This window comes from Microtus pennsylvanicus, chromosome 18 (genome assembly GCF_037038515.1).
Source record: "Microtus pennsylvanicus isolate mMicPen1 chromosome 18, mMicPen1.hap1, whole genome shotgun sequence".
Classification (NCBI taxonomy): domain Eukaryota; kingdom Metazoa; phylum Chordata; class Mammalia; order Rodentia; family Cricetidae; genus Microtus; species Microtus pennsylvanicus.
Window position 1 is genome coordinate 23514969 of NC_134596.1, and position 26136 is coordinate 23541104.

The window sequence follows — 26136 nt, forward strand, 5'->3', positions numbered from 1 at the left end:
CTGAGGTCGCACTGTGGGGCTAATAGGGAGGAGGTGCTAGGAGATGGGAAGGGTCATGCCCCCCCCAACCCAGCTCCCCCTTGGGCCCTCAGTCTTGATATGGAAATGGAGCTGGTGAGAGGTGCCAACCACAGACTCCAGTCCGGATGGCCCATCAGCATCTCTCAGAGAACTCTGGGGACTCAAACCACACGCAGACTGGGTGAGTGGTCTACACAGTGACCCATATTGCGACAGTTGGAGAGAGGAGTGGAGCTCCCACCCCTCCAACCTGCACACCCCCCCCCACCCTGATGGAGGGAGAGGGTGTCACTAGTGCTGATCCTGGCCATGTTTCCAACTTGAACTTGTGATTTTAGTAGACTCATTTTTTTTAAATGCTTTTAAAGTTTTGCATGTGTGTGCATATCCAGCAACGTCCATCCTCCAAGCTGGCCACAAGTGTTCCCTGAATTTGGCAGTGCCTGTTGCTTGTAGCTGTTGGCATCGTGAAAAACCATGAGGTACCTTCCAAGCAGAGCCCAGCAGTATGCGTGCCCTCCGGGGCCATCCCATCCTCTCTTTATTCTGAATCCTGACTGACTCTGAATTTTTTGAATAAGATAAAGGTCTTTGTGTCTGTGTGTGTGTATGTGTGTGTGTGTGTGTCTGTCTGTCTGTCTGTTTTTGAAATCCTTTTTCTTTCTCCCTTTTTTATTAAGAAAAATGACCCTTTGTTCACAGAGTTCAGCCCTCCTCCCGTAGTCACTATAAGACGGATTCCATGTTTTCACACCACTCATGGTCCTCCAGGTTATAGATAAACTTTGTCCTATGTGTCTGGTGCGCGGGCACAGGGTCCCTCCCCAGATTGTCTAGGGTCAGAGTAGAGGCAAAGAACTCACTGGTGCTCAGCCCGCCCTCGTGGTTTTTGATGTAGCGTTTATAGTTTTTCCGCAGGCACTGCCACGTGGTGGTGTAGAGGATGAAGGCAAAGGACTTGAGCGCAATGGCGATGCTGACGTACAGGTATCTGTAGACCACGTTGTCGTAGAGGACGCAGGCGCCTTGCTCCCCACAGAAGGTGCTCCAGAACAGACAGGTGGAGTCGATACCAGCCCCGAAGATGAGAGGTGGGGGGATGAAACCTGTCAGAAGGAAGAGATCGTTTCAGATTTTTTTTGGCTCAGTTGGGCTGTTCACTGCCAAGAAGGGATCTTCCATCCCTGGCTGGGCATTTGTTTATAGCACTGCTTGGAGAATTCGCTGGATTGCTAGGCTCGACAGTACGGTGGTTCAAACCGCTGGATCGCACATCCTAGTTCAGCTTTCGTTATCTAGACAAAGTCATCAAGCTCTCGATGCCCGAGGCTGGCTAAACTAACACATGAAAAGCATTTAGGATGCTATGTGTTGTGCCTGGTATAACTATAAACATGAGATAAGTGACAGCTGTCATTATTCTGGGATGGGAAAATGTCTTTCCTGGAGCCTTAGTGTTTGTCAACCTCCCAGAGGGAATCTCAAGGAGATGTGTGGGTCTGCTCACCGCCCTGTTGCGTGGGGTTTGCAGGGCTGTGTGAATGCCCAGTGGAGGGACCAGCGGCCAGAAGTAGAATGTGAATACGTCATACTGTGTGGGCACATAAATAAGCAGAGTTATAATGTCAACCCACAGTGGACAGAAGTCTTTCGGCTGTCTAGATGATACAGCACCACCATACTGAGGGGGTGCATAGGTATGGGAGAGCTGCGTGGAGGCTTCAGCACCTCCCTCACCTCCCTGTTTTAAGATGGCCTGAACGGATTGCTGGGTTCTATCTTACTCTCTTTAGAACTGAGAGATTGGCAGAGCTGCCTTCTAGGTCTTGGAGTCTTGGCCCTTCTCCTAAGTCTGCCGCTTGTTACCCAGAGAGGAAACCCCACATGATGGATTCTAATGGAATCCCCATTAAACTCCTCAAGCAGCTTGATTTAATAAATATCATAAGCTCAGAATCCCCTACAAGCTGTTCTCTGTTCCTGGTGCAGACTTGGGTCCTGCGGAGTGGAAACATGTCTGCTTCACTCCCTGTGGCACCCAGGCTGCTTAGGAGCTCATGACTTCCCCACTAACTGGGCTGGAACATGTTCTCCCCCCCCTCCGCCCCCGTAACACGGAGGGATTTCCATGGCAACTGATGCACATGTGGATGGATCTGTGGCTAAGTGGCACTGATTTGACCTATTCTCAGGCACAGTGGGACAGCGTAAATCCATTCACCTTTTCTGTTTCTGCGGTTTCGTTTCGTGATTAGATGCCTTGTGACCAATCTTGAGGTCATTAGCCTTTGCTCTAGTTACTAGTTACCTAGCAGTGAAAAGCCAATACGGAGGGTCACCCTGCTCAAGGGACATCCTGTTGAAAAAGTCTGCCACAGGGAGGAGCTAAAATCTAGATATTCTTTATTCCATAATGCATGGATTCTTGGACACATAGCTACATTTGGAAAATCAGGATATATTTTTTAAAGATTTATTTATTTTCATTCTTCAGGGGGACTTGATTGGGGGAGGGGGAGTGAAATGGGAGGCGGTGGCGGGGAAGAGCCAGAAATCTTTAATAAATAAAAAAAGACTTATTTATTTATTATGTATAAAACATTCTGCCTTGATGTATGCCCGCACGCCAGAGGAGGGCGCCAGATCTCAGTACAGATGGTTGTGAGCCACCATGTGGTTGCTGGGAATTGTACTCAGAACCTCTGGAAGAGCAGCCAGTGCTCTTAACCTCTGAGCCATCTCTCCAGCCCCCAGCAGGATATATTTTTATCCTATCACAGGACGTCTGGAGTATAAGGGAGCCATTTGTTAGTACTTGTTTAAGCTCAAACTCATTGTGCACCTCCTTCATGATCCTGCGTCTGAATGTTTATTTATAATATTCACTTGTCTTTAAGTAGATTATGGGTGCTCTGTGCTCGGAAGGTATCAGTTTTATTCCATTGCCCGGTTCCTCTAGCAAATGATGATGCCCCTGAAAGAACTAGAAAAAGCCTCCAAGTAGTTGGAAAGCTCAGTGTCTATTAATGTTTTCTATGCTGTACTCAAGATTTTAGAGAACGTTGGCGGTAGACATGGGGAGTCCTGACTGAAGGAGCTGGAAACTCCGAGGCGTGTCTCTTGCCCTCTCAGTGTCTCTGTAACAAATGGAGCCAATATCACCTTCTAAGGTACAAGTGATTTTGCAAGGGACCTGACTCATTCATATGGCCAGAGCTTTTGCTAACTCATTCATCTTCTACAGGGACATAAGGCGGGGGATTTCCGAATAAATGCTAGTCTTAGTAAAATAAGAATAGCCTTCATGAGACTTCTTTTGTATTCTACATAAAGCATTAGTTTTCTTTTCTGCTACATTAAACTCCTCCCTTTTATTGGCTTGTAATTCTCTTCCGAAGGGCAGACTCTGAGTTCCAGGCTTGGGGAGACAACACAGATGTCGATCTGAAGCACTCCTTTCCTCTGAAAGTCTTTGCTATTCTGGAACTCCCCTGAGAGGTTACTTATCAGATTCCTAGCCCTTTGGTGCTAATTTTCACAAACAGACATTCATCTGTATGTGTGTGTGTGTGTGTGTGTATGTGTATGAAAATCAAAACAAGCTGCCCTCAGAAGATGCTGGCCCACACTTGAGACCAATGGGAGACTTCTATATGATTAGTAAACCAGTCAGCTAAGCACTGGAGAGCTGCAGCTCCATCTACCGCAATTCCTTTCATAACTCCTAACCTCTCTTACTGTAAAGGGAAAGAGGCCAAGAGCCCAAACCTATTCATTTGCTTTTCTAATTCAAAGTTCATCAATTTGAGAAGCTTTTAGAGCTTTTCTCTGGATTTCCAGTGTTACAGAGAACAGGTTATTTATTTACCTTCTGCTAAGCTCCTGGAAGCCCCGTTTTGATGTGTGGAGAGAGAGAGAAACATGCAGGCACTCCGATCCCTGCCAATTGTAGAGTTCTCCCTCATCTGGGCTTGTTAATGCATAGAGAAACTGGGAGCCTGATTTGTAAACACGCGTCCCAGTGGCTGGCAGAATGCCTCTGGCAGCTCCGGCAGACACTTGTCAGCAGGAAGAGACACTCTGTCATCAGTGTCCTTGCCACCTTTTTTTTTTTCCTCATCAGGGTGCTCACATCTGGAGGTCCTCCTGGTGAAGGAGGAAATTCTATTCCGTCTCTGTCACTTGGGAACCAGGGGACTTTGGACAAGTTCCACAACTTCACTGAATCTCAGCCTCTTTATAAAATGGGTACAAGTGTACTTTCTTGGTGTAGGAGTGAGTGTATTTGTATTTCGTGTGTCTGTGTACATGTCTGTGTAAGGGCAGGAGGACATGGAGAACATAGTCAATGTTAAGAGTCTTCTTCAACCCCGTTCCACTTCATTATTTTTGAGACAGAGTTTCTCACTGTTCCTGAAAGTCACCGACGAACTTGCTTGTCAGTGAGTTCCAGACAGCATCCTTTCTCTGACCTCCAAGTGCTCAGGGGTGACAGGTAAATGCCACAAGGCCAGCCTTTCACATAGGAGCTGGGAATCAAAATTTGGTCCTCAAGTGCTTCAAGGACTGAACCATCTTCACAGCCCCCAAATTATATTTTATTGTATAGTTAGTTTTTTAATTGAGAAAATATGGGTATAGGATGCTTACTAATTGGGTTCTGACCCTATTTTTAGGCTTTTGTTCTCAGTCCCTTTGGCTGCTGACCACCCCATTCCCATAGTAACAAATATGTAAGGAAACCTTTCAAGCCAAGAGATTGTGGGTTACCCCTCACCCCTTAATGCTGTGGGACAATGGTCTTTTATCCTATCACTTGTATTGTTTTTAATAAAATGCTGACTGGCCAGTAGCCAGACAGAAAGTAGAGGCATGACTATGAGAATTATGGGAAAACAAAAGATTCACCCAGACACAGAGAGAGCCAGACACAGAGCAAGCAAGATGTGACTGCCTCACCGAAAAAGGTACCAAGCCACGTGGCTAACACAGACAAGAATAATGGGCTAATATAAGAGGTAAGAAAGAGTTAATAAGAAGCCTGAGCTACTAGGCAATTAGTTTATAATTGATATAGACCTCTGCATGTTTTCTTTGGGACTGAATGACTGCTGGACCAGGCGGGACAGAAACCCCTGTCAACGCCTTAAGAGTGAGTCTATTTTAGAAGACAATCAGATGTTTCTGGAAGGGAGGCCAGGTATATACATCAGCGTCTCTTCTCATTTGAGCGTCTTCATTGTGATACACCCTTACTATGAAAGGAGTGGGAGGCAGGGGTGATAGTGGAGTATTTTTGTTAGAAACATCTCCCTTCCCTTTGTGTCTCCTGGGCAGAAACTGGAGTGTGAAACCTGCCTCAATAGGGCGTCACCATATGTGGGCAGAATATATGACAAGCTCAATGCTACTCGCTGTTTCAAAAAATATTAGAAGAATTAAACCTTATACTCTAGCTCACATATGTGTACACACATATATACATATACTATATATATGTGCACATACAACACATATACACATACTATGTATGAGCAAAACCCTCTATGCTGCTTAAGGAGACAGTCTCCGCTTTTCTGAAATCTATTAACAGAGATTAACCCTCAAGGTCCTATATCTTGGCTCTTTTATTCCTTCTCATGGCTGAAAAGGCAAGGCTTATTCATATACTGTGGTCTCAACTTAAAGAGTGAATTGAAAGGCTTTTGTGAGAAAAAATAAATCCACGTTCCTTTACAGGACAAAAACAGAGGCCGAAAACGGCTGTGCCATTTACATTTATAGAAAGATAACGGTTCTTCTTCCGCTTACCTGCCAAGACTCGAATTCACCCCAGATTCCATTCAACCCAGAGCAATTACTGTTAGCGGCGGCTCCAGCTAGAGGGGAATGTCGAAAGGTATTCTCCTGAAAAGATTGACGCATTCCTCTCCTTCAGCGGTGCTGAGAGAGGGATCGGACTATTGACACCAGCAGGTGCTTTCCAGGGACACCTGCCACTCACTTTTCTCAATTCTGAGAACTCAGCAGCTACTGCATCCTCACCTCATTTCTGGGTCCTTTGTTTAAAAAAAAAAAGTCTGGAAAGTTCCAGAGCTTAGGTAGTCTGCCAAAGGCCACCTAGACAGGAGTGACAGCGAGCTGTGCCTGGCTGTAGAGGGCTCAGTGGTCAGGTAAGAAAAGTGGACTCCATCCATGTGTGTGGATGGCACATGATATAGCCTGCTGTGAAGCCCGTGTCCAATGACTACTTATGAATTAAAGAGGAACAGAGGGCTGGGGAAGAGTCCTCCCTGCTTCCTGGACACCGACTCCTGTTCCTGCCCACATGGGGCCCTCGAGTGCACTGGGTTTCCCTTCTCTAATAAAAGCACGAGCTGATGTGTGTGCTTCTTCTTGCCTGTGCGCCCTCCTCTATTCTAGGCTATGCCCAGAGCCGGAGCTTAACAAACCCAACAAGACCTGCATCAGGTTTCTAAGAAATGCCTCCCCAGAGTCATGCATGATTCAAAGACAAGACCTAAGACTGAAGTCCAGGATGCCCAGGAAGGAACACGCATGTGCAGATGCATACGAAGGACCTTCCAGTGCTGGCTGTCTAGCAGCTTAGCTCTGTGGAACTCTGCATGGTGATTGGTGGATGGCGATTTCATGGTGAATCCAGCCTGTTTTGCTCGATACCTTTGAGACCTCTGGTTGGTTAGCATCTGTTCTGTTGATCCATTCAGGGCTTCCCAGTATCACAGGACCCGAACTTAAACCTCAACATCATCTTGCTCTCTTGTTTCTTCTTCACTCAAATCTACTTAGCTGGTTACAGATATGGGGAGGTGGTTTAATAGGCACTGTCTCCACGTCGTGGCGGTCATTGCTTTCTGCTTTCTAGGCTTCCTGCTCTAGTCTCGATTAATAGATTTTCACTTTGATCAATGTATTTTCACTTAGATATGCATGTACATGTGTGTGTGTGTGTGTGTGTACGTGTGTGTGCTTCATTAATTTTTACCTTTTCTTTTGGAGACAAGGTCTTTCACTGAATTTGGAGTCTATCTAGTTGTTCGGGCTGGCTGGCCAGCGGTCTTCCTACCCCTACCTCTGCAGAATTGAATTATAGCTTTTTATATGGGTTCTGGGGATTCCTAACTCAGGTTCTTGTGTTTCTGTTAGAAGTGCTTTACCAACTAAGCCATCTTCTCCACAGCCACACCTTGATGCCTTTGATGAACTGTCCTGCATCCCGCCAGCCTTCCTGCCAGGCTGATCTCCCCTAATCAGACCACCGAATGTGTGTCCACGCTCCCATCTGAGGCCCCCCTCTGCCCCACAGCTGAGTGCAGTCTTTCCCCTTGAAATGCAACGTGCTCTTTAACTCTGCTCATTGGAAGCCTTCCTGCTTTGCCCCTACCTGCTCCACCCCTGCTTCCAGGATCCTAAAGGCAGGATGGTATCTCTGGCTCCTCACATCCTTTCTGGAACCCAGAGCCTCAGACACGAGTCCCCGTACATGTTTGTGTCCAGGGATTTGAGTTGATGTGATATCTATGGTAGGAAGTTGACCTCAGGGGCCATTTACATTTTGCTTTAGCAGGGGCGGGGGATCAAACCCGTGGCTTTCCACTTGCAAGTAAGCACTCTACCACTGAACGATACCACCAGTTCCAGGATCAGACCCCATGAGCAAATGGCTGGCCTATAACCCAGACAGAAGAGCAGTGATCAGTAGTGCATTTGTCGTAGTAGGGAGGAGATCTACCACACCACGAATTCTGCTGAGGGAGCATCCAGGTCATTCTGAGTTAAACGACCCTTCTCCAGCTCTGTGGCCTACGCTGCTTCACTCCAGCCACTGGCCTGGATGACATGACCTGGACATGTGTTCCCACTCTCTGGCCTTTTACTGGCTCTCAGTGTTGAGGCAGCTAGCCCTGTTTCTGTCTGGTCAGTCATGCCTTGGGTTTTGGTATGTCTCAGCGCTGCTCCACCTAAGATATTAAAGCAGATGCAGCTGCTTGGGCCATAGTTCCTATATTCCCATTCCATCAAGTTCTTACGACTCCTTTATCCCTTTGCCCCTTTCTGTGGCCTCTTATTTTACCTCTTCTTTATCCAGGCCAGGAATTACCATTCATCATGTTAGCTTCACTTTGGCCACTAGCCTCATTTTTTTTTTTTAAAAGAAGGTCTCATGTAGCCCAAGCTTGGTATGTAGTTCTACATGACCTTGAACTTCTGATCTTCCTGTCCCTGCCTTCCTCTTTCTGGGACTATATCATCAAGCCTGGCTTTATATGGTACTGGAGATCAAAGCCATCTTTGATGGCTAGGCATGTATTCTAACGGTTGAGCTACCTTCCTGGAACTGAGCATCCTTACTTTTCTTGCTTTGCTCTCCTTGCACCTCATCTTCCACTGATACCGCCAACTGCCATCTTATTTCTGCCCTAGGGCTACTAGGGAAGTTTTCAGCCTACAGTGCCACTGCTCTGCCTGCCAGCTCTTCTCCATTGGCGACTAAAATCACTCAGGAAACTAACGTTACCTTCACTTCTGGATCCTGCAATTCTTTTCTATCCTGTCCGTAGCCCAGTGCGGTCTTCCGTGCCAACGTACTTCCTTCTGCCCAGACGTATTCTTGCCCTTATACACCCCTGTTGAGTATGACAGCCACTGGCCACATGAGGCTACATTAATGGAAACCAATCAAGGTTGAATAAAGCAGTCCACCCAAGCCATCTTTCAAGTGTTCAAAATAGGATGAGATAAAGAACATTTCTGTTGTCACCCCAGGACAGCCCAGCCATGGTCCATGCCTCTCCTCACCAGCCTCTTGGGTCATCTGCCTATCTCAAACACCGGTATCTTCAACCTATCTTCCTGCATACTTTACACCGCCCGTGGACTGTCCAAAATACACAATATAACGCAAATACTATATTAGGCAGCTTATACTATTGTTTAAGAAGTGGTGACATAAAAAGCCAGTGTGGGCATGCTCAGTATGGATACTATGTTCTTTTGGTGTGCTGAATTTGTCTATTTGAAACTTGCAGAGGTGGAAGGCCAACTGAACTTCAATTCAAAGACCAAGTCATGAAGGGCCATCCCCATTAACTTTTAATCCAGTATCTCAACACAAAACCCTCTCTCCACTCTAACTTGACCATACTTTAGGTCAATTAGGAAATTGGACAGAATCCCTTTCTGAGGTACACAGTGACTTTTGTCCCTGCCTTGGTAAAGCCTATCATCTATCTATCTATCTATCTATCTATCTATCTATCTATCTATCTATCTATCTATCTATCTATCTATCGCTTCTATTTGTCCAAGAGAAAAAGATCAAAGCTACCCAAGCGACAGGAGACCTTTCTCATCAAGTTCCTAGCTTACCACCTTCACCAGCCCCGGGTTACACTATCTCCACCCCACCCCACTCCCCTCACCAAGATCTAAGGATCCTGGAAGCTTTATCCCTGTAGGCCCCACTGTCTAAAGCACTCTTTCCTCTTCCTATATATCTTCACAATTTTACTCTCCGCTCAGGACATCATGCCCGAATCCCAAGGTAAAAGTGAGGTGGCCCTTCCCCAAGTCACTGTTGTCCCGGCGCAGACTCCAGCACAGATCTTGCCACACTCAACTTCAATGTCCCCATCGTATTCCCATTACCCACATGGGGCACCACGAAGGCTGGCGGTGTCATAGGATCTGATTTATTCATTGGCCTCGCATTAACAATAATGGCCATTAATCTTATAGGGTTCTGGAGGAGATGGAATTAGGCCAGATGCCAAGACTTTTCTGCTAAGCCGCTTTTAATTAAACCATGAGACAGTGTCCTATCCTCTTAGCGCAGGGGTTTTCCAAACTGATTTGTGACCCATAATGGGCAATAGGATCAATATGCTGGGTCATGACCAACTTTTCATAAAGTATGGAGTGGAATAGAGAATATGTGAAAGTGTTGCACACGTTTTCCTGTGAAATTTTTGTCTCAGCTATATCTATGCATATGCATGTGTGTAATGGGCCATAATGATAAAGTTATCTCTTGTTCTGGCTTACAGTCACAGAAATGGAAACGTCCCTGTTTCCGATGGTGCCTGCTTTCCCTGAGGCAGATAGACAGATTGCGTTGACTGACTTCAGAGCCGTGTTTCTCTTAAGTGCATCACCTTAAGATACGTCAGTTTTCGGTTTTGTCTTCACTTATTCTATAATTTTCAGAAACGTCTTATTCTTTTAAAAATTTTGGGCTATCAAAATTATTATGAAGGATCCTGTTTTCGCATATATGTTTGTATGCATCTGGCTATGGCCTGAAAGCTCAGAATAACAGAAGTGTTACAGAAATGTGAGCTGGTGTAACTATCATGGAATGGTTCTACCACTTTCCCAAAGGAGGCTTTTTAGATTGTTGGTATGCCCATCTATCTACCTATCCTTGTTGGTATTCCCATCTATCTACCTATCCTTGTTGGTATGCCCACCTATCTACCTATCCTTGTTGGTATTCCCATCTATCTACCTCTCCTTGTTGTTAGGACCATCTATCTACCTATCCTTGTTGGTATGCCCATCTATCTACCTATCCTTGTTGGTATGCCCTTCTATTTACGTATCCTTGTTGTTAGGACCATCTATCTACCTATCCTTGTTGGTATTCCCATCTATCTACCTAACCTTGTTGTTAGGACCATCTATCTACCTATCCTTGTTGGTATACACATCTGTCTACCTATCCTTGTTGGTATGCCCATCTGTCTACCTATCCTTGTTGGTATGCCCATCTATCTACCTATCCTTGTTGGTATGCCCATCTATCTACCTATCCTTGTTGGTATGCCCTTCTATTTACGTATCCTTGTTGTTAGGACCATCTATCTACCTATCCTTGTTGGTATGCCCATCTATATACCTATCCTTGTTGGTATGCCCATCTATCTACCTATCCTTGGTTCTGGTCCTCAGGCACTGTCCACATGTCCACATTTTGTCTGAGATGGGGTCTCTCATTACCTTGGGACTCTTCCCCATAGGCTAGGCCAGTGGTTTTCAACCTTCCTAATGCTACGGCCTTTAATACAGTTCTTCATGTTGCAGTGACCCCGATCATAAAATCATTTTTGTTTCTACTTCAGAACTGTAATTTTGATACTGTTATGAATCGTAATATAAATATCCACTATGCAGGATATCTGATATGTGACCCCTGTGAAAGAGTTGTTCAGCCCCAAAGAGGTCACAATCCACAGGCTGAGACATGCTGGGCTAGGTGCTAGACTGATGTTTCCTGGGATCCACCTGTCTCTATTTCCTGAATCACTGTTGTTAGGATTATTGGCATGCACCATGGTACCTAGCTTTATACATGGGCTCAGGACATGGGTTCTCATGCTTGTGATGTTGTATATGGGCTCAGGGGATCAGAACATGGGTCCTCATTCTCGTGACATTATATATGGGCTCAGGAGATCAGAACATGGGTCCTTGTTTTTGTGACGTTGTATATGGGCTCCAGGGATCAGAACATGGGTCCTCATTCTTGTGATGTTGTATATGGGCTCAGGGGATCAGAACATGGGTCCTCATTCTTGTGACGTTGTATATGGGCTCAGGGGATCAGAACATAGGTCCTCATTCTTGTGGCGTTGTATATGGGCTCAGGGGATCAGTACATGGGTTCTTGTTCTCGTGAGGCAAGTCCTTTACTGCCCAGGACACCTCCCTAGCCCTGGTGTTTCAGATCATGTGCAGACTCTTTAACACGGTTTAGAGATGCAGTGGCCGCTACAGAAGCTCTACTGATGAGGGTATAACATCCACTTTCCTTTGAGCCGATATGGAGAAACTCTCAAGGGCAGGGCTGTGGTCACCTGTCTTGGTATGGCCTGGGTGCTTGGGAAATGTCATCTTGTGGCATCACTATGTGTGGGATAGTTCTAACACTTTCCAAAAGGAGGACTGCTAATTGTTGGTATTTCATGTCCATCTATCTCTCCAGCTACTTGACCACTGAGGGCAGGAGACGTGATAACACATTTGGCTCCACTTCCAATGGCACACACAAAAGATCGCCATCATTGTATCTATGGTGGTAGAAGTTTGCAAGCTACCACAATTTCCCAGAAACACCCACGTGTTTTAATTTGAAAGATGGATTAATGTTTGTCATCTGGGGCATCTCCACAGCTATATATTTCTATTTCTGATGAAACAGAAATAAGATAAGGAAGCCATTTATATCCCTTCCCCCACCCCATACATCATCACACACTGATCCTGAGACCTGCGACACAGGGAACAGGGATGATGATGGGGACAATTATTACCACAGACGATGGAGGGAGGAAACTCTTGGGGTGTTTCCTTTATCATTTATACAGGAATTAACAGTATTATAAAAGTAATATATCTGTATAGATCATCAAAAGTTTCAACTTAGAAAATATAAAATCTTATTACTTAAAGCTATCTGGTAACATTTTGATGTTTACCTTCCCAATATTTTTCCATATTTATTCATACTTTATAAACCTCTGAATCTATTGGAGGGTAGGCCACCTTTGTCCCTTCCACATGTCACGGGTCCTTTCTAAGTCTAGACACATTCTTCTTTCCAGAACTTAAAAGGGAGGCATGGTTCCCACCAGGATTGCAGACCATCACTGAATTAACTAATTCCCGGCTGCTGGACATTGGTGCCGATGGAAAAATGCTTTTACAAACCTCACGTTTCCAATGTCAGATCGTTGTGCCCATCCAAGACGACAGACTGCCAGGGAGAGCTTTATGCTCACTCTTAAGGTGCAGGCCACAGTTACCTCTCTTTCCGCCCTCAGTTCCTATGTAAAGTTCACTCAAATCATTTTGACCTTGGTTTTGAAAAGCAGATATTCGTGACTTAACAGCATGGAATCAGGAGAGAAATGCGACAGAGGTGGGGTCAGGTCACTTGTTGGAAACTCAAGGTAATCAAATACATTTGGGGAAACCCGAAAGGCTGCAAGGTGATGGGTTTGTGGCCTCTTATGGGAGGCGGCTCATAAGGCAAACCTGTCTCGGGCTGCCCAGGGCCTTCTTAATGGAAGTTTCTAGTCAGCTTGACACAAGTTAGAGCCATCTGGAAAGAGAGAACCTCATTTGCAAACAATGCCTCTACTAGGTTGACCGGTAGGCAAGTCTGTGGGACAATTTCTTGACGGATGATGGATTTGAGTAGACACAGCTCACCGTAGCTGGTATCACTTCTACGCATGCGGCTTTGTATTGTGTAGGAACGCAAACCAAGCAGGCCTGCAAACAGTGTTCACCCAGGGCCTCTGCTTCGGTTCCTGCCTTCAGGTTAGGCTCAGTGATAGGCTGCGATCCATGTACGCCAAACAAACCCTTCCCTCCCCCAAGTTTCTTTGGGTCATGGTGCATGGTGCTTATTCTAGTAATAGAAAGCAAATTAGGACCAAATTGTATCACTAAAAGTTTCCTCTCTTTCGGTGCCACTGTCTTTTCGCCATAGCCAATGCAAATTCAGGGTGGCATGAGGACCCAAGTGGGTAATAGGTGAGGCCTGAGAGGTCAGGGATCTAGAATGGTGCTGTCTGAACTTGGAGCAAAATCTTCAGCTTTCAGGTGATGGTTAGTTGAAATCTGTCAGCGTGCCAGACCTAGAATCACCTGAGAAAGCAGTCTCAATGCAGGGCTGTCTGGATCAAGCTGGCCTATGGGGCATGGCTGTGGGGAACTGCCTTGACTATGTTATTTGAAGTGGGGACAGCTCCTCGGTGTGTCACTGTCCCATGGAGTTTGGGTCCTTGACAGCACACAGATGGGAAGATGGGAGAGGCAGGTGCACATCAGCACGTAGGTGCTCATTCCCTCTCTACTCTCAACTACGGAGGCGGCCAGCTGCTTCAGGTTCCTGCTGCCCCGACCTCTAGCAACAACGGACTGTAAGCGGAATACACCCTTTCTCCCCTAAGTTGCTTGTGTTGGGGTGCCTTGTCATCGCAACAGGAATCAAACGTGGGAGACAGATAAACAAACATCATAGAAAAAGAAAAGAGGCCGACTCAGAAACGGGGACAATTTCACCAACTCTCACTTACCTGGTTAGGCACATCCAGTGCATTATGGAGGGGGTAAAAAGAGACAATACGTACCCAACAAACGAAGGAGGAGAAAAAGAACTCCCAACGCGTAAGACTTGAGTTCAGGGCTGACTGTCCTACGTAGAAAAGAGACGGAGGGGAGAAAAAAAGATTCTTATCACTCCATTTTAATGAACAGACCCAGAGCTATTTGTTGCTGTCCATTAGCTCCTACCTTAGAAAATGACTAATCGGTTTTCTTCTCTCTTTTTTTTTTCCCTTGCCCAAAGTCTAAAAATTGACTGCAACTGTGGGGTCAAGATAAGTTTAGAATTTAGGTGGTTTTTTTTTTTTCTACCTTAAATAACTTGGGCTTGAAGGGCTGGATGAGGTCTATACTTAGAGCTGTGTCCTTTTGTTCCAGGGAAGAATCACCGTAGGTGGGTAGGTAGGGGATGTGCAATGTGGGACACCAGCTCAGCAAATTTCTGAAAAGCAGCCGGAACCGTGAACACCTTCACCATTCTGGGGGCCGTTTGTAAGACCCACCAGGTCTGCATGCATTGGCATCCCGGGTGGGAGAGCTGGGACGCAGGTGTGTGTACCGAGTTTTAGTGCCTTGTAATCTTGATCAGTTCCTTCCGCTGGCTACCAGACTCTGCTTTGAGCTGACTCAATCGTCCTGACCTGGGTTGGCCCATGTATTGTCCCTAAGAACGATCTCACATGCTCTCTCCAGAGTGTGGCGTCTTTGGGAGTAACAGTGGAGCCAGTTTAAGAGTGATGACAGATTTTAGACAGGTTATATTATCCACACGCTTACAGCTAGGATTTATTCAACGCTTGCCTTCTCTCCTCAAGGCTAAGAACAACTTGCCTTGTGGTTACTTCTGCGATCTCAACCATACTTACTTAGCTCTAGCACCCCGCCTGTGCTGAGGGAATACGTAAGTGGGCAACAAGCTGGGCAGATGTCTCTGACTTACCACCCAGGGAACCTCTACCTGGGGTTTTGTGGTGAAGAACTCCGGGGGAAAGAGATTGGACAAGATACACATGGGCGGGCTTTGGGTTATGCAGAGTGTCACCTCTTATCTCTGTCACCACTGTGTCTCCTTAGGGGAGGAGAAAGGGGGGTATGTGACTTCACCTCTTGAAAGACTTGGCCAGGCATGGAGCCAGTCATTATGGCTGAATCTTACACATGCTGCTGGAGCATTTTAGTACGACTGGAGGACTAGAGACCAGAGCCACACGGTGAAATGAGGGTGTGGGAGTAGGGTCTGTAGAAAATAAAGGTTAGGAGCAGAATTACTGATGGAGTATCTGGTATAATAGGTACATATTATTGTCTATTGTCTGGGTGGTGTGAGAGAGAAGAGTATCAGAAGTCAATGCTGGATGTCTTCCTCAGTACCACTCTTCCTTGTTTTTGAGCCAGGGTCTTTTACTGAACCTAAGTTCCAAGGACTTATTCATCCTAGCACTGGGGTTCTATCAGTGTCTGGTGTTTATATGGGTGCTGGGAATATAAACTCAGGTTCTGGTACTTATGTTACAGACACTTAACTGACCGAGTAATGTTCCCTGGCCTAGAATAATATTCCTAAATGATCCCAAGGTCATTTATCCAGCAACCCATTGATAGTCATCCAGTGGTCTGTGACTTAGGTTGAGCCTTGGTGTGCGTGCTTCCGGCTTCTTGTTATAACAGGTCAAAAGTGACCATACAACCAGAAGAAATTGCATATATGCTATAGACGGACACTTTCTCGTCCCCAAATTCTTCCATTCAAGCCTAACCCCTAAAGTGATAGTGAGACCTTTGAGAGGTGCTTAAATCCTGAGGGTAGGGCCTGCAGGAATGGATTAGTGCCCTTCTGGGGACAAACGTCTAAGAGAGATCTTTTCACCACCTTGGGACATAAAGAGAATCTGTCCTCTCTAGTGGCCCTCACCAGTTAACCTAGCCTTGCTCTTCAACATCCTGGTCTCCAGACCGGAGAGAAACAAATTCCTATTGTTTATAAACTACCGTGTGTCTATATAGTATTTTGTCATAGGAGTCTGCAAAAGACTATGCAACAGTAGCTTTTATAATGTTTGCCAAATTCTAAGATTTCCAGTAGAACCAACAGGTTTTACTATTCTCGGGGAAATGCAACACGTCTTTTTAATTATGGAGAGTGTGGTCCAGACGCATGACCTCAGTGCAGCGTGTTTCTGACCTCCACTGAGTCACCACCTCAGGACTCTGGTTGACAAGCCAGACACCAGTTCCAGGTCATGAGAGCTACATCTCTGGGCAGAACTATGGCTCTTTGGAAGACACGCATAACAAAAGCCAAGTCCCTCATGTTGTTCCTGCTCCATGGCTACAGATTTAGCACTTTCATCCGAAGGCTTCACTTGAAAGACACACAAATAAAGGCAGATCTCCTTATCAAGAAAACATGCTGCTGTAATGAGCTAGGGTGTTTATCACTTGCAATGCGATTTCCTTTCAGCTGGCATGTCACCGGGAACAAAGTGAGGAAGGTGCTAAGTAAGATCTTTCTTCATATCCTGTGGAGAGGCTGGTTCCTGTAAGAACCAGGGATCTTAGTTAGGAAAAAATGGAGGGCTCAGGCAGGATGTTAACTATCTGGGAAAGACCAGGGATGCAGGCTTAGCATCATTAACATACCGGCTGTGAGACCCTGAGAATATTGTGTGGTCACTGGTTGGACCAGTTTCTTCATAGGTAAAACAGGAATGTTGGCAAGGGCGCAAATGCAGCAATTTAAAATAAGGGCCCAGAGATGAGACTTAACATCAGCCCAATGACCATCCGCTTTCCAGCTTCCTTCTCAGCATTCTTTTTAAATATGCTGTGTGTATATGTGTGCATGCGTGCGTGCGTGCGTTCATGTGTGTGTGCGCGCATGTGCTCACATGCACACATACAAGTGCATGTTTGATTGTATAGGGGCCAGAAAACAACTTCAGGAGTCATTCTTATGAATGGCATCCATCTTCTTAGAGACAAAGACTCCCATGTGCAGGAAGTGCATCGGTTAGGCTAGGCTGGCTGGCCAGCGAACCCCAGGGATCTTTCCATCTTTCCACTTCCCCACTGTTGGGATTACAAATATGCCTCACCATGCCTGAAATTTTTACAAGGGTTCTGGCAAATGAACTGGGGTCTTCATGCTTGTGAAGTCAGCGCTTTGCCAAGTGAGCCCCTTCCTTAGTCTCACTTCCTCCACTGTCCCTGTTGACAACCCCTGGCCAGCATAAGAATGAGTCCAACAGCTTCGGATCAGGCAAGGACTGGTAAATTATCTGCTGTGGTCAGCCTGCGTGGGGCAGCCTTATTCCTGCCTAGAATTTTGGTGACGGCAAGCTAGACTGTAAAAGGGATGGGAGGATGCACAGGATCCCTTCTCAACAGGAATGTGAACATGTGCCTATAGCTAACAAAGGGTTCATAGATCTATGTGGTCAGCATAGGTCATTGAGACCATCAGCTCTTGATCCATCTAAAAAGAACCCAGCATTGCCTGAAAAGCGGCAAGACCTGTTTATCAAGCAGAGGCTTGGAGACAGCTGAAATCTCCATACTGAAAATTTTACCATGAGTGGGAACTCATGGTGAGGGAAAGGAGTGGAGCGGCCACGACTAAGGGTGGCCAGGGTCCCTCTTCCCATCTCTGGTGCCTTCTGTGTGTGAGTACTGCAATATGGTTTCAGGAGAATTTCTAATGAAAAATAAACTGCTCATAATACAGTCAGCATAAACTCATACGTGAAACCCGATGGGGTTTGTTCATATGCATATTATATATAATCGCCTTCCACGGACGTACAGTTTTAAATTCAATGGCGCATTTCATAAACACTCTCACAGCCTTAAGATTTTTCATTATTCCTGGAACTGCGGTTCCATAATTTAACTCACTGCTTCGATTCAGGTGTTTCTGCCATTATAGTTAACGTTGTAATAAAAAATCTGTCTGTATTGAGCTTTTTTTTTTTCTTGTAGAGAGGTATTTCCTTGAGATAAATGGCCAGGAATGGGGGTAGGTTACTGTAAGGGCCTGAATATTTTTATGGCTCTTGACTTAGACTGGCATATTGCATTTTTGAGCGCACTGATAGGCTTTTCAACGCCACTAGAAAAAAGTGATTTGACTTACTTGACCATAGACCTCCAAAGCACTGGGATGAATTTGTCGAACTTCCTAAGTGTAAGGTGCCAATTTGCTATTGTATCCTTAATGCCTCTGCACATTCCTAAGACATTGCTAACAACCATCTGGGTCACGCATGGGCTTCCTATAAATCTACTTTCAGGAGAGTTGCCAGCAAGACCAGAGAATGTGGCAGGGAGGGCTCAGGCAATGGGAGAGCTGGGTAAAGCAGTTGGTATCGTGGTGCAAGAAAATCCAAGTGGCTCCAAGCTCCCCATTTCCATCCCCAGGCCTTGGCCTTAAACTGCCTTGCCTATGTTTCTAACGAGGTGAGCCTTTCTGTGGGATATGTTCGTTCTTCTAGCTCAGACGGACACTAGGGTATGGCTCAGTGTTCTTCTGGGTACCTTGTTCAAATCCAGATAGCAATAGCATCGCAACTGATGAAATTGTCTCAGAATATTGCTAGCACTTTATCTGCCTCCAGGCAGGCTTCCCAGACCCAGGGGGCTACAGAGTCCTGGCTGTCTCACTGCAACCACTTATGAGTATAAGAGCAGCCACCATCTGCACATGGTGGGCCTCTTGGCATGGTCAACCTCTCGTGTCTCCAGAGTGGTCTGCACACATTGACCTGGAAGGGTCCAGATTATGGCAGAAAGCAGGCAGATCAGTGCTGCAATCTCTATAACAGACTCAGACACAGACACAGACATGGGGGGCTATGTTGTGTCCAAGGCATATGGCTAATTGACAGAAGGACAAGGTTAAGACATTAAGGATTTGGCCAGTCTAATGCCATTTTCAAATCTGTGTGTGTGTGGGAGGATGTCCATGTGGGTATGTGTATGCATGCATGCATGTATGTATGTATGTACGTATGTATGCATGTCAGAGGACAAGCTTGAATGTTGTTCCTTGGGAGATTTTCATCTCACTGGCCTAACACTTCCCTGAGCAGGCTAGACTAACTGTCCTGCAACCTTCCAGGGATCCGCCAGTTTTTACCTCCCACCTCTCTACCATGTGATAACAAGCACGCTCTACTACATCTGGGTTTTATAGGGGTTCTTAGGGAATGAACTCAGGCCCATGCTTGTGAAGCAGGTGCCACTTCCAACTGAGCCATCTCCCCAGCCCACGATATTCATTTTACTTCACCAACAAGGCCTGATGAGAAACATCAGTGTGCAATGCTTTTCAAATTGGCCTTCAAACGCCTTCCTTCTGAATCTGAGGAGGTGAGCCTCTAACTCTCAGGTTATTCCCGCGAGGCCATGAAAGTGGCCTTCTACTGCTGTCCTGTTGGGCTATGAAGTCCCAGCTGATGGATGGCTCTGAATTGATTCCTCTTAGCCTAGAGCAGCACCCATCTCGCCTTGCTTTCAGGACTCGCATGGCTCTGACCTGCAGGAGCCCTGCAAGTGTGTGCCAGGTGAAAGGGCATAGACCAACTAGGCTGACTCCCAAGTCCTCGGGACTTACTGGGCAGCTTACCTGATGAGGATGATGACGGAGGGCGTTTGGGCCATGGCCCCGATCAGGCTGCACACACACATCACACAGAGGAAGGTGAGGAAGGCCTCTTGGCACCCAGGACTGGGGCATTTTCCTGGCACCACAGTGGCATTCTCAGGGGGGACGGTGGTGAGGCATGCACAGCCTGTGAGGTTCTGGAAGGGAAAGGTTCAGCCGTTTTAAACTGGGGGCATCTCTGGTTTCCACACCCAAGGCAATCCATCAGCTAAGCTTGTCACAGCCTAGTTATACATTCTATGGCATTCCATTAATTGGGCCTGAATAAGCGAGGTAGCTTTTTAAGGAATCTGTAAAAAAAAAAACACATGCAAATAAAGTAATATTTATGGGGAGGAGAGCTGCTTTTCCTGTCTCCTGTGTATTTCATTCCCATTCTGAAGAAACCTCCAATAAGCTGCGCTGTAGATAAATGTGTCCCCCCAATACAATTAGAGAGGAAACTGTGCTTCTACAATATGATAAAACATTGCCAAATTAACATCGTAATTACTTGCCAATTTGTCTTCCCTTTATGCAGTTATAATTACACCGAAGTGTATTAAAAGAAGTAAATCAGGTAACCCACATATTGTTGCTGGTTCAGTGCCTGGCATGGCACTCGGAACAAAGGATGCATGCTGTCATGCATGAAACCACTGTGTCTGCGAGACCCTGGTGGGAGGAAGCTGATGGAACACTTGCCCGGTGGCTGAGGAAGCCGAGGGCGCCAAGGGATCCCAGGCAGCTGACAGTAGCTCCTGGGAAGCAGAGCAGGAGTCTGATGGGATTTATTTATTAATACATTTATTAATATAGGATCAGAGAGGAGAAAGGAAAGCCACCAGGTTCCATTTGCTCTTCCGAGGGGCTCTGGATCAGCAAGCAGCCCCTCTTCGCAAGTAAGGTTTGCTCTCACACTCTCCTGCAAGCTTGCCAGCTCGCTCCAGGAATTTCTGATCGCAGAGGGAGGAGCAGGGGCTGGAGGAGGCTGTTCAGAGTGCCAAGCCAATTAAGGTTTGATAATAATAGTGCAGAGGCCTTTAATGAATACAAAGCGAAAACAATCATCAATGATTCACGGCTTTCTGAGCGCATGCCCAGCAGGTAAACACTTCTGAGGGGTCAGGCAAACTAAGCCTATGATTCTCTTCTTCTGCCCTTCTCCCTTCTCCTTTTCCTGCTCCCCCTTTCTTTTGCCACAGGATATATTACAGATATGGGGTACTTGTCCAATATGAGATAGCATCAGGGGTGTCCCAAACCCACTAAGTTTACCCCCGCTATGGCTGCCCTGCATGGCTGTGTGGGGCAGGCATCTGTGAAAATGGTACTGTTATATACCTGGGTGTTTATGGCAATTACCAGGTGCTGAGGTCTGACATCCCCTACTTCTTGCCTTATACCTGGAGACTTTACCTGGCTTTCCCACATCTAACATAAACACCACACCCCTTTTCTAGCTCCTCTACAGCTGAGCAGCTCCCCTTCTCCCCTCCTGGACCCCCTGAGCTCTGATCTGAACCTGCCCTACACAGGAGATGGGAACTGTCAGTCAGGAGTCTCCCGGGACAAGACTGTGTTCGATGCACTTTCCTGAGCGTTTCCTTGCACAGTGCTGCCGGGTACTAGATGAGACCTAGAAAACCGTTTCAGAAGGCACAGGTCGACCGCTTAGCCCCTACCATGTGACGTCACCACCGAGGTCACAGGCAAACCTCTCCAGCTGCTGATACCTCTCCACTCTCATCTCATTCTAACCGGCTTCTCTCTCCGCTCCTATGAATCAGATCTCATAAAGTTCCCCTGTGGCATCCTTTCTCCTCTCAGAGAAGCTCCGTTTGTTTCCTGACTCCCAGGCCTCCATTCCTTGGGTTCCCTTTTGCTTTTTTTTTTTTTTTTAGGCTATGCTTTGTCTATCTTTCTTGGCAGTCTCCCCGCTTTCCCATGCTAACATGCAGGAACAACTCAGGGCTACATTTTCCTATTGGTTCATGATTTCCCTCAACTTCATCTCTAGTCCATATCCCCCTTGGATATGTGATATGTCCTTTCCTGACACACGTTATCAAGCTGAACATATGTTGCCTACTTGACACACTTGCCCTTGGAAGGCTGGGAGCTTCTCACAGAGGTCCATCTCTAGCATGGCTTAGAGCTGGGCAGAAAAACACAGTATGATGCGGAAGCCAGGAGCCACAGGAGACCAGATCACACTACCCTAAAATATGCCTCTTTGGCACAAGGATTATTTTGAGCTGGCCATGTGAAGACATTTACAGACACAGGAGAAGATGGGACAACACAGAAGCCACCAGTTTCTGAAGAGAAATTTGGAGTCAATGGTTTCTTCATATCTAAGAATATTGAGTTCCAGGGTACCTACCATACACATACTAGACTCTAGAGATGGCTGAATCCCGGATAGAAGATGGTATAAATCCTATACGCCTCCTTCTGTATGCATAAACCATATCTAGATGACTTTATATCTCATACAATGCAGCACTACGGACACACTCATTATACTGCATTGCTTAGGGAATATGATATAGCAGATTCTGTGTAAGTTTGGTACAGATACAATTCCCCCCTGATGATCTGCAGTTCACTGAAGCCACAGAAATGAAAGTTATGTGTACAAGGTCCTATTGCATAAAGGAAATACTGTGTTTATACTTAATGAGACATGAAGTCTTGCTTCACTGCTCAGACTGGTTTCAGATTTCTGAGCTCAAACGACCCTCTGGTCTTAGTCTCCTGAGTAGCCAGGCTACAGGCACACACCACTGGCCCAGCTCAGAAATCTCTGTCTGTAGGGGAGTCTCCTTTCTGTACTAGGAAGAGGAGGCGATGGAGAAAGTGCTAACTAGATCCATAGAACAAACCCTGTGCTGAGCCTAGTTACCCTGGTCACTTCCCCATCGCCAGCCTTCCTGTGCCCTTCCTTTTTGAAGTCTGGATTCAAAGCTGCTTGTGTGTGAGTCACTCACTTCCCTGGGTACCTCCCATGTAACTGAAGGCATGTGGTGTGAATATCCTCCCTTTCTGTTCTTGCTAATATGTCTCTTGTGAGAGGCATCCGTCCCAGCTAGGAACCACAAAGGGCAGAGGGAGCAATAACTTCCCTTCCCCTGTGAATTAAGAAGAGGCCACTGCCCTCAGAAGGTTATTGGTTAGAAGTAGGGCTGGACACAAGTGTCCCTGGTACCCTGCTGACCAACAGCACTTCCATGCTGCCCCTTGTGACCTGACTCCTCATGTCTCTCTCTAGGTCCTCCTTTCTGGTCCTGCAGCAGAGTCAGGGATGTGGCTTATGGATACAGCTTCTTGGGTTTTCCAATCAGCTCTAAATCTCTACGGAGACAGTACATTTCTCTACCATCTCATTTTTTCCACCCTCCATCTCTCCTACTCAAACAGTTCCAATTTATCTATTCATCCCTCCTTTTTCCAGACACTGTATAGGCTGTTTTCCTGATCAGTTCCTGATGAGACTTCCTAGTCCCCAATTCGTTGGCTTTACCATCTCTTAGTAACAATGGTCAGCTCCCTAGGAACCAGGTGATAATTCTGATGCCACCTAACCTCACATCAAACTCTCTTCCTCCCAACTCTAAGGCTAACGAAGGGAGGCCACTGTAGTTTTGTTACCTAATTTACTCTCATTTGTACTAGACGGTTTGGCTCACAAACCCCAAAAATGTTTTAATGCGTATGTAAGTCCTGATATCTTTCATATCTCTAAAGGATCTAAACCCTGACCCAGGTCCAGTTACTCTCATCTCTCTCTTTGATCGATGTAGTGGCTTGGCTAGGAAAACATCTGTGACTGAAGGCCTCAGACTCATGGGGACTTAGAAAAACCAAGGATAAATGGGGACAGTTCCTCTTGGGTTGTCCTGACTGAATGCCACATGAACTGAATGCTGGCTTGTATGGTTTCTCAAGAAACACGCAGAAATATGTTAGAGCACCACAACTCAGCAACCAAGCCAGAACCCTATGAATTAAGACACGTGACCTTTGTTGGGCTTATCGATCATTTGTCTCGGTATCTGTGTCTGTCTTTAGCTCAGAACTAGACCTGAGCTATAACCAACTGTATTACATTTGCCAAAAACTGAGGTTACTGGAGAGATAGCTCAGTTGGTAAAGTACTTGGTGCTCAAACATGATGACCTAGATATTATATATAATATATGTGTGTGTGTGTGTAAATATGTATAAGTGTTTTCCCTCCGCTGGAGTTATAGGTAGATATGAACCATTGTATGGATGCCAGGAACTGAACTTCAGTCTTCTCCAAGAGCAACAAGTGCTCCTAACCTCTGAGTCATCTCTCCAACTCCAAGGACCTGGGTTTGTTTTTCAGCACCAATGTCTGAAGCTGGTGGCACAAGTTTGTAATCCCAACACTGTGGTGACAGACCAGGTGGGTCCCTGGGGCCTTTGGGTTAGCCAGCAGGCTGAATTGGCAAATTCTAGGTCCTAGTGGGAGATCTCTACGTGTCTCTAAGGCAGTAAAACGATTGAGACACGATTGCGGAGCTCCGTGTAGGTGCAGACAAGCTAACTACCTGTCCAGCTGACATTCCATGAGCAAAGCAAGACAGCAGTGCTGTCAGATGCTATGCGGTTTGTCTCAAAGGCAAGATGGAACAGAGACAGGCAGGGTACAGAGATAAGGTGGGGTGGGGACCAAGCAGATCTAACCCAGGACAAATGTGAAAATGTGTGTCCTCTCTAAATTTGTGCCGTTAAACTTAACTACTTAGGAGGGTATGAAGCTACTGGAGGGAGGATGGAGTCATGTGGGTACAACCCACATGAATGGTTTTTTTCTTTTAATAAATGAGACCACGGAGAGCTACTCTATCTTTCAATGACATGAAGATACAGTGACAAGATGCCACTTGAGAACTAAGAAGTGGCCTTCACTAGGCAGAGAATCTGCCAGCGTCTTGATCTTGGACTTCCTAGCTTCTAGAACCATAAGAAATCGGTTACTGTGGTTTATAAGTCAGCTTGTCTGCGGCACTTCCCCACAGCACTCTGAATAGAATGAGGGAAGAAGGGAGGGAGCTGCAGGCTGCTGCACACAGAGAGGGATGCTGGAGACCAGGATAGGACCAGTGAGGACGCAAAGCTGGAAATGGATAGAATCCTTCCAAAGGATCTACACAAGAACTGAATGGGTCTGATTCATGGGAAAAAGGATTCAGAGGGAGGAGAGGTTAGAAGCCTGGGTCATCAGAGCAAGAACACACGGGGTGTGTTTTTCTGTTTGATGAACCAATTGGATTTGAGGAGGCTTCACTTTCCCCAGGGTGCCTGATGATTTCTAACAGTATTAGTAGGAGCCTCCCACCCAAACCTGAGAAGCTCTGAGCAGTGGGAAGCCAGGCTGAGTATGAGAAAATAGTTCACTTCAGTTTAATAAAGGAGGCTGGATGCTCATTCCCCCCTCCAGTGGACGATGCAAATTAAAGATGCTTCTGGAACATTCTGTGGACTGAATGACAGGTGTCTAGACCTTCCTCTGGCAGATCCTATGATGGTGAAGTACTAAGAAATTGTACTATATTCCCAATTTATTCATGATTCCCAACTTGGCTAGGGACCACTTTTTCCCTCTCCCATCCCTTCCCCTCCCTGTGACTTTCTTTCAAGTACCCCAGGCTAACCCCAAACTCACTGTGTAGTTTTTTCTTCCCAAGTGCTAGATTACAGGTGTAAGCTCCTTTGTTCAATGAGGGTTGGGTTTTTCACCCCTATCCCAAGGCAATATCTTTGCACTGTATGATACTGTATTTTTTTTTCTGGGAAGGGATGTAGTCCCTATTGTCCCCAGAGAGTTGAATTCTCTGTCTGTTGTCACAGTACCAGGTATCAGTATCTAGCTTTCCTGTCATTAAAATACCCTGTCATCCTTCATGTGGACAATTAGGGCCCCTGTGCTCACAGAAAGGGCCCAAGAAGCTTGTTGAACAAGATGACAGAAGGGAGCTGGCTTGCAAATCTCACAAGGACTTGTCTAGCAGATAGGCTTGCCCAGGCCCAAGGTGACAGATAAATGACATAAACCAACTGTGGTTTGAAAGAGTTGATGGCTATCTAAATATTTAACTATTTCTGGTTTAATGGGTTCTATTGGGTCAACATAATAGAAGACTGTAAAGCTATTTTTAAAAAATGTACCTTTTCTGTTATGATGGAAAGAGGCCCAACATAAAACCTTAACTAAAAATCTAAAACACAGGAACAAAGAAGGATCTTCTAGGCACATTGAAAATCTGTAAGAATATATGAAGATACAATACAGAATACCCAAATCCAAA

General features: G+C 46.0%; 1 protein-coding gene across 2 annotated transcripts in view; it reads right to left on the reverse strand.

Moving 5' to 3' along the window:
• The window catches only part of Slco3a1 (solute carrier organic anion transporter family member 3A1), a 281528-nt gene that overhangs the window by 8060 nt on the left and 247332 nt on the right, over nucleotides 1-26136 (reverse strand). The window contains exons 8-10 of one of the 2 annotated variants that reach the window (XM_075952227.1): nucleotides 19778-19953; nucleotides 14181-14245; nucleotides 885-1127 (exon numbers count right to left, since the gene is read on the reverse strand). In XM_075952227.1, the coding sequence (XP_075808342.1) occupies nucleotides 885-1127; nucleotides 14181-14245; nucleotides 19778-19953 (484 nt within the window). Of the gene's footprint in view, nucleotides 1-620; nucleotides 1128-14180; nucleotides 14246-19777; nucleotides 19954-26136 lie in introns of those variants that run through there. The other variant, XM_075952228.1, reaches the window with a different exon arrangement.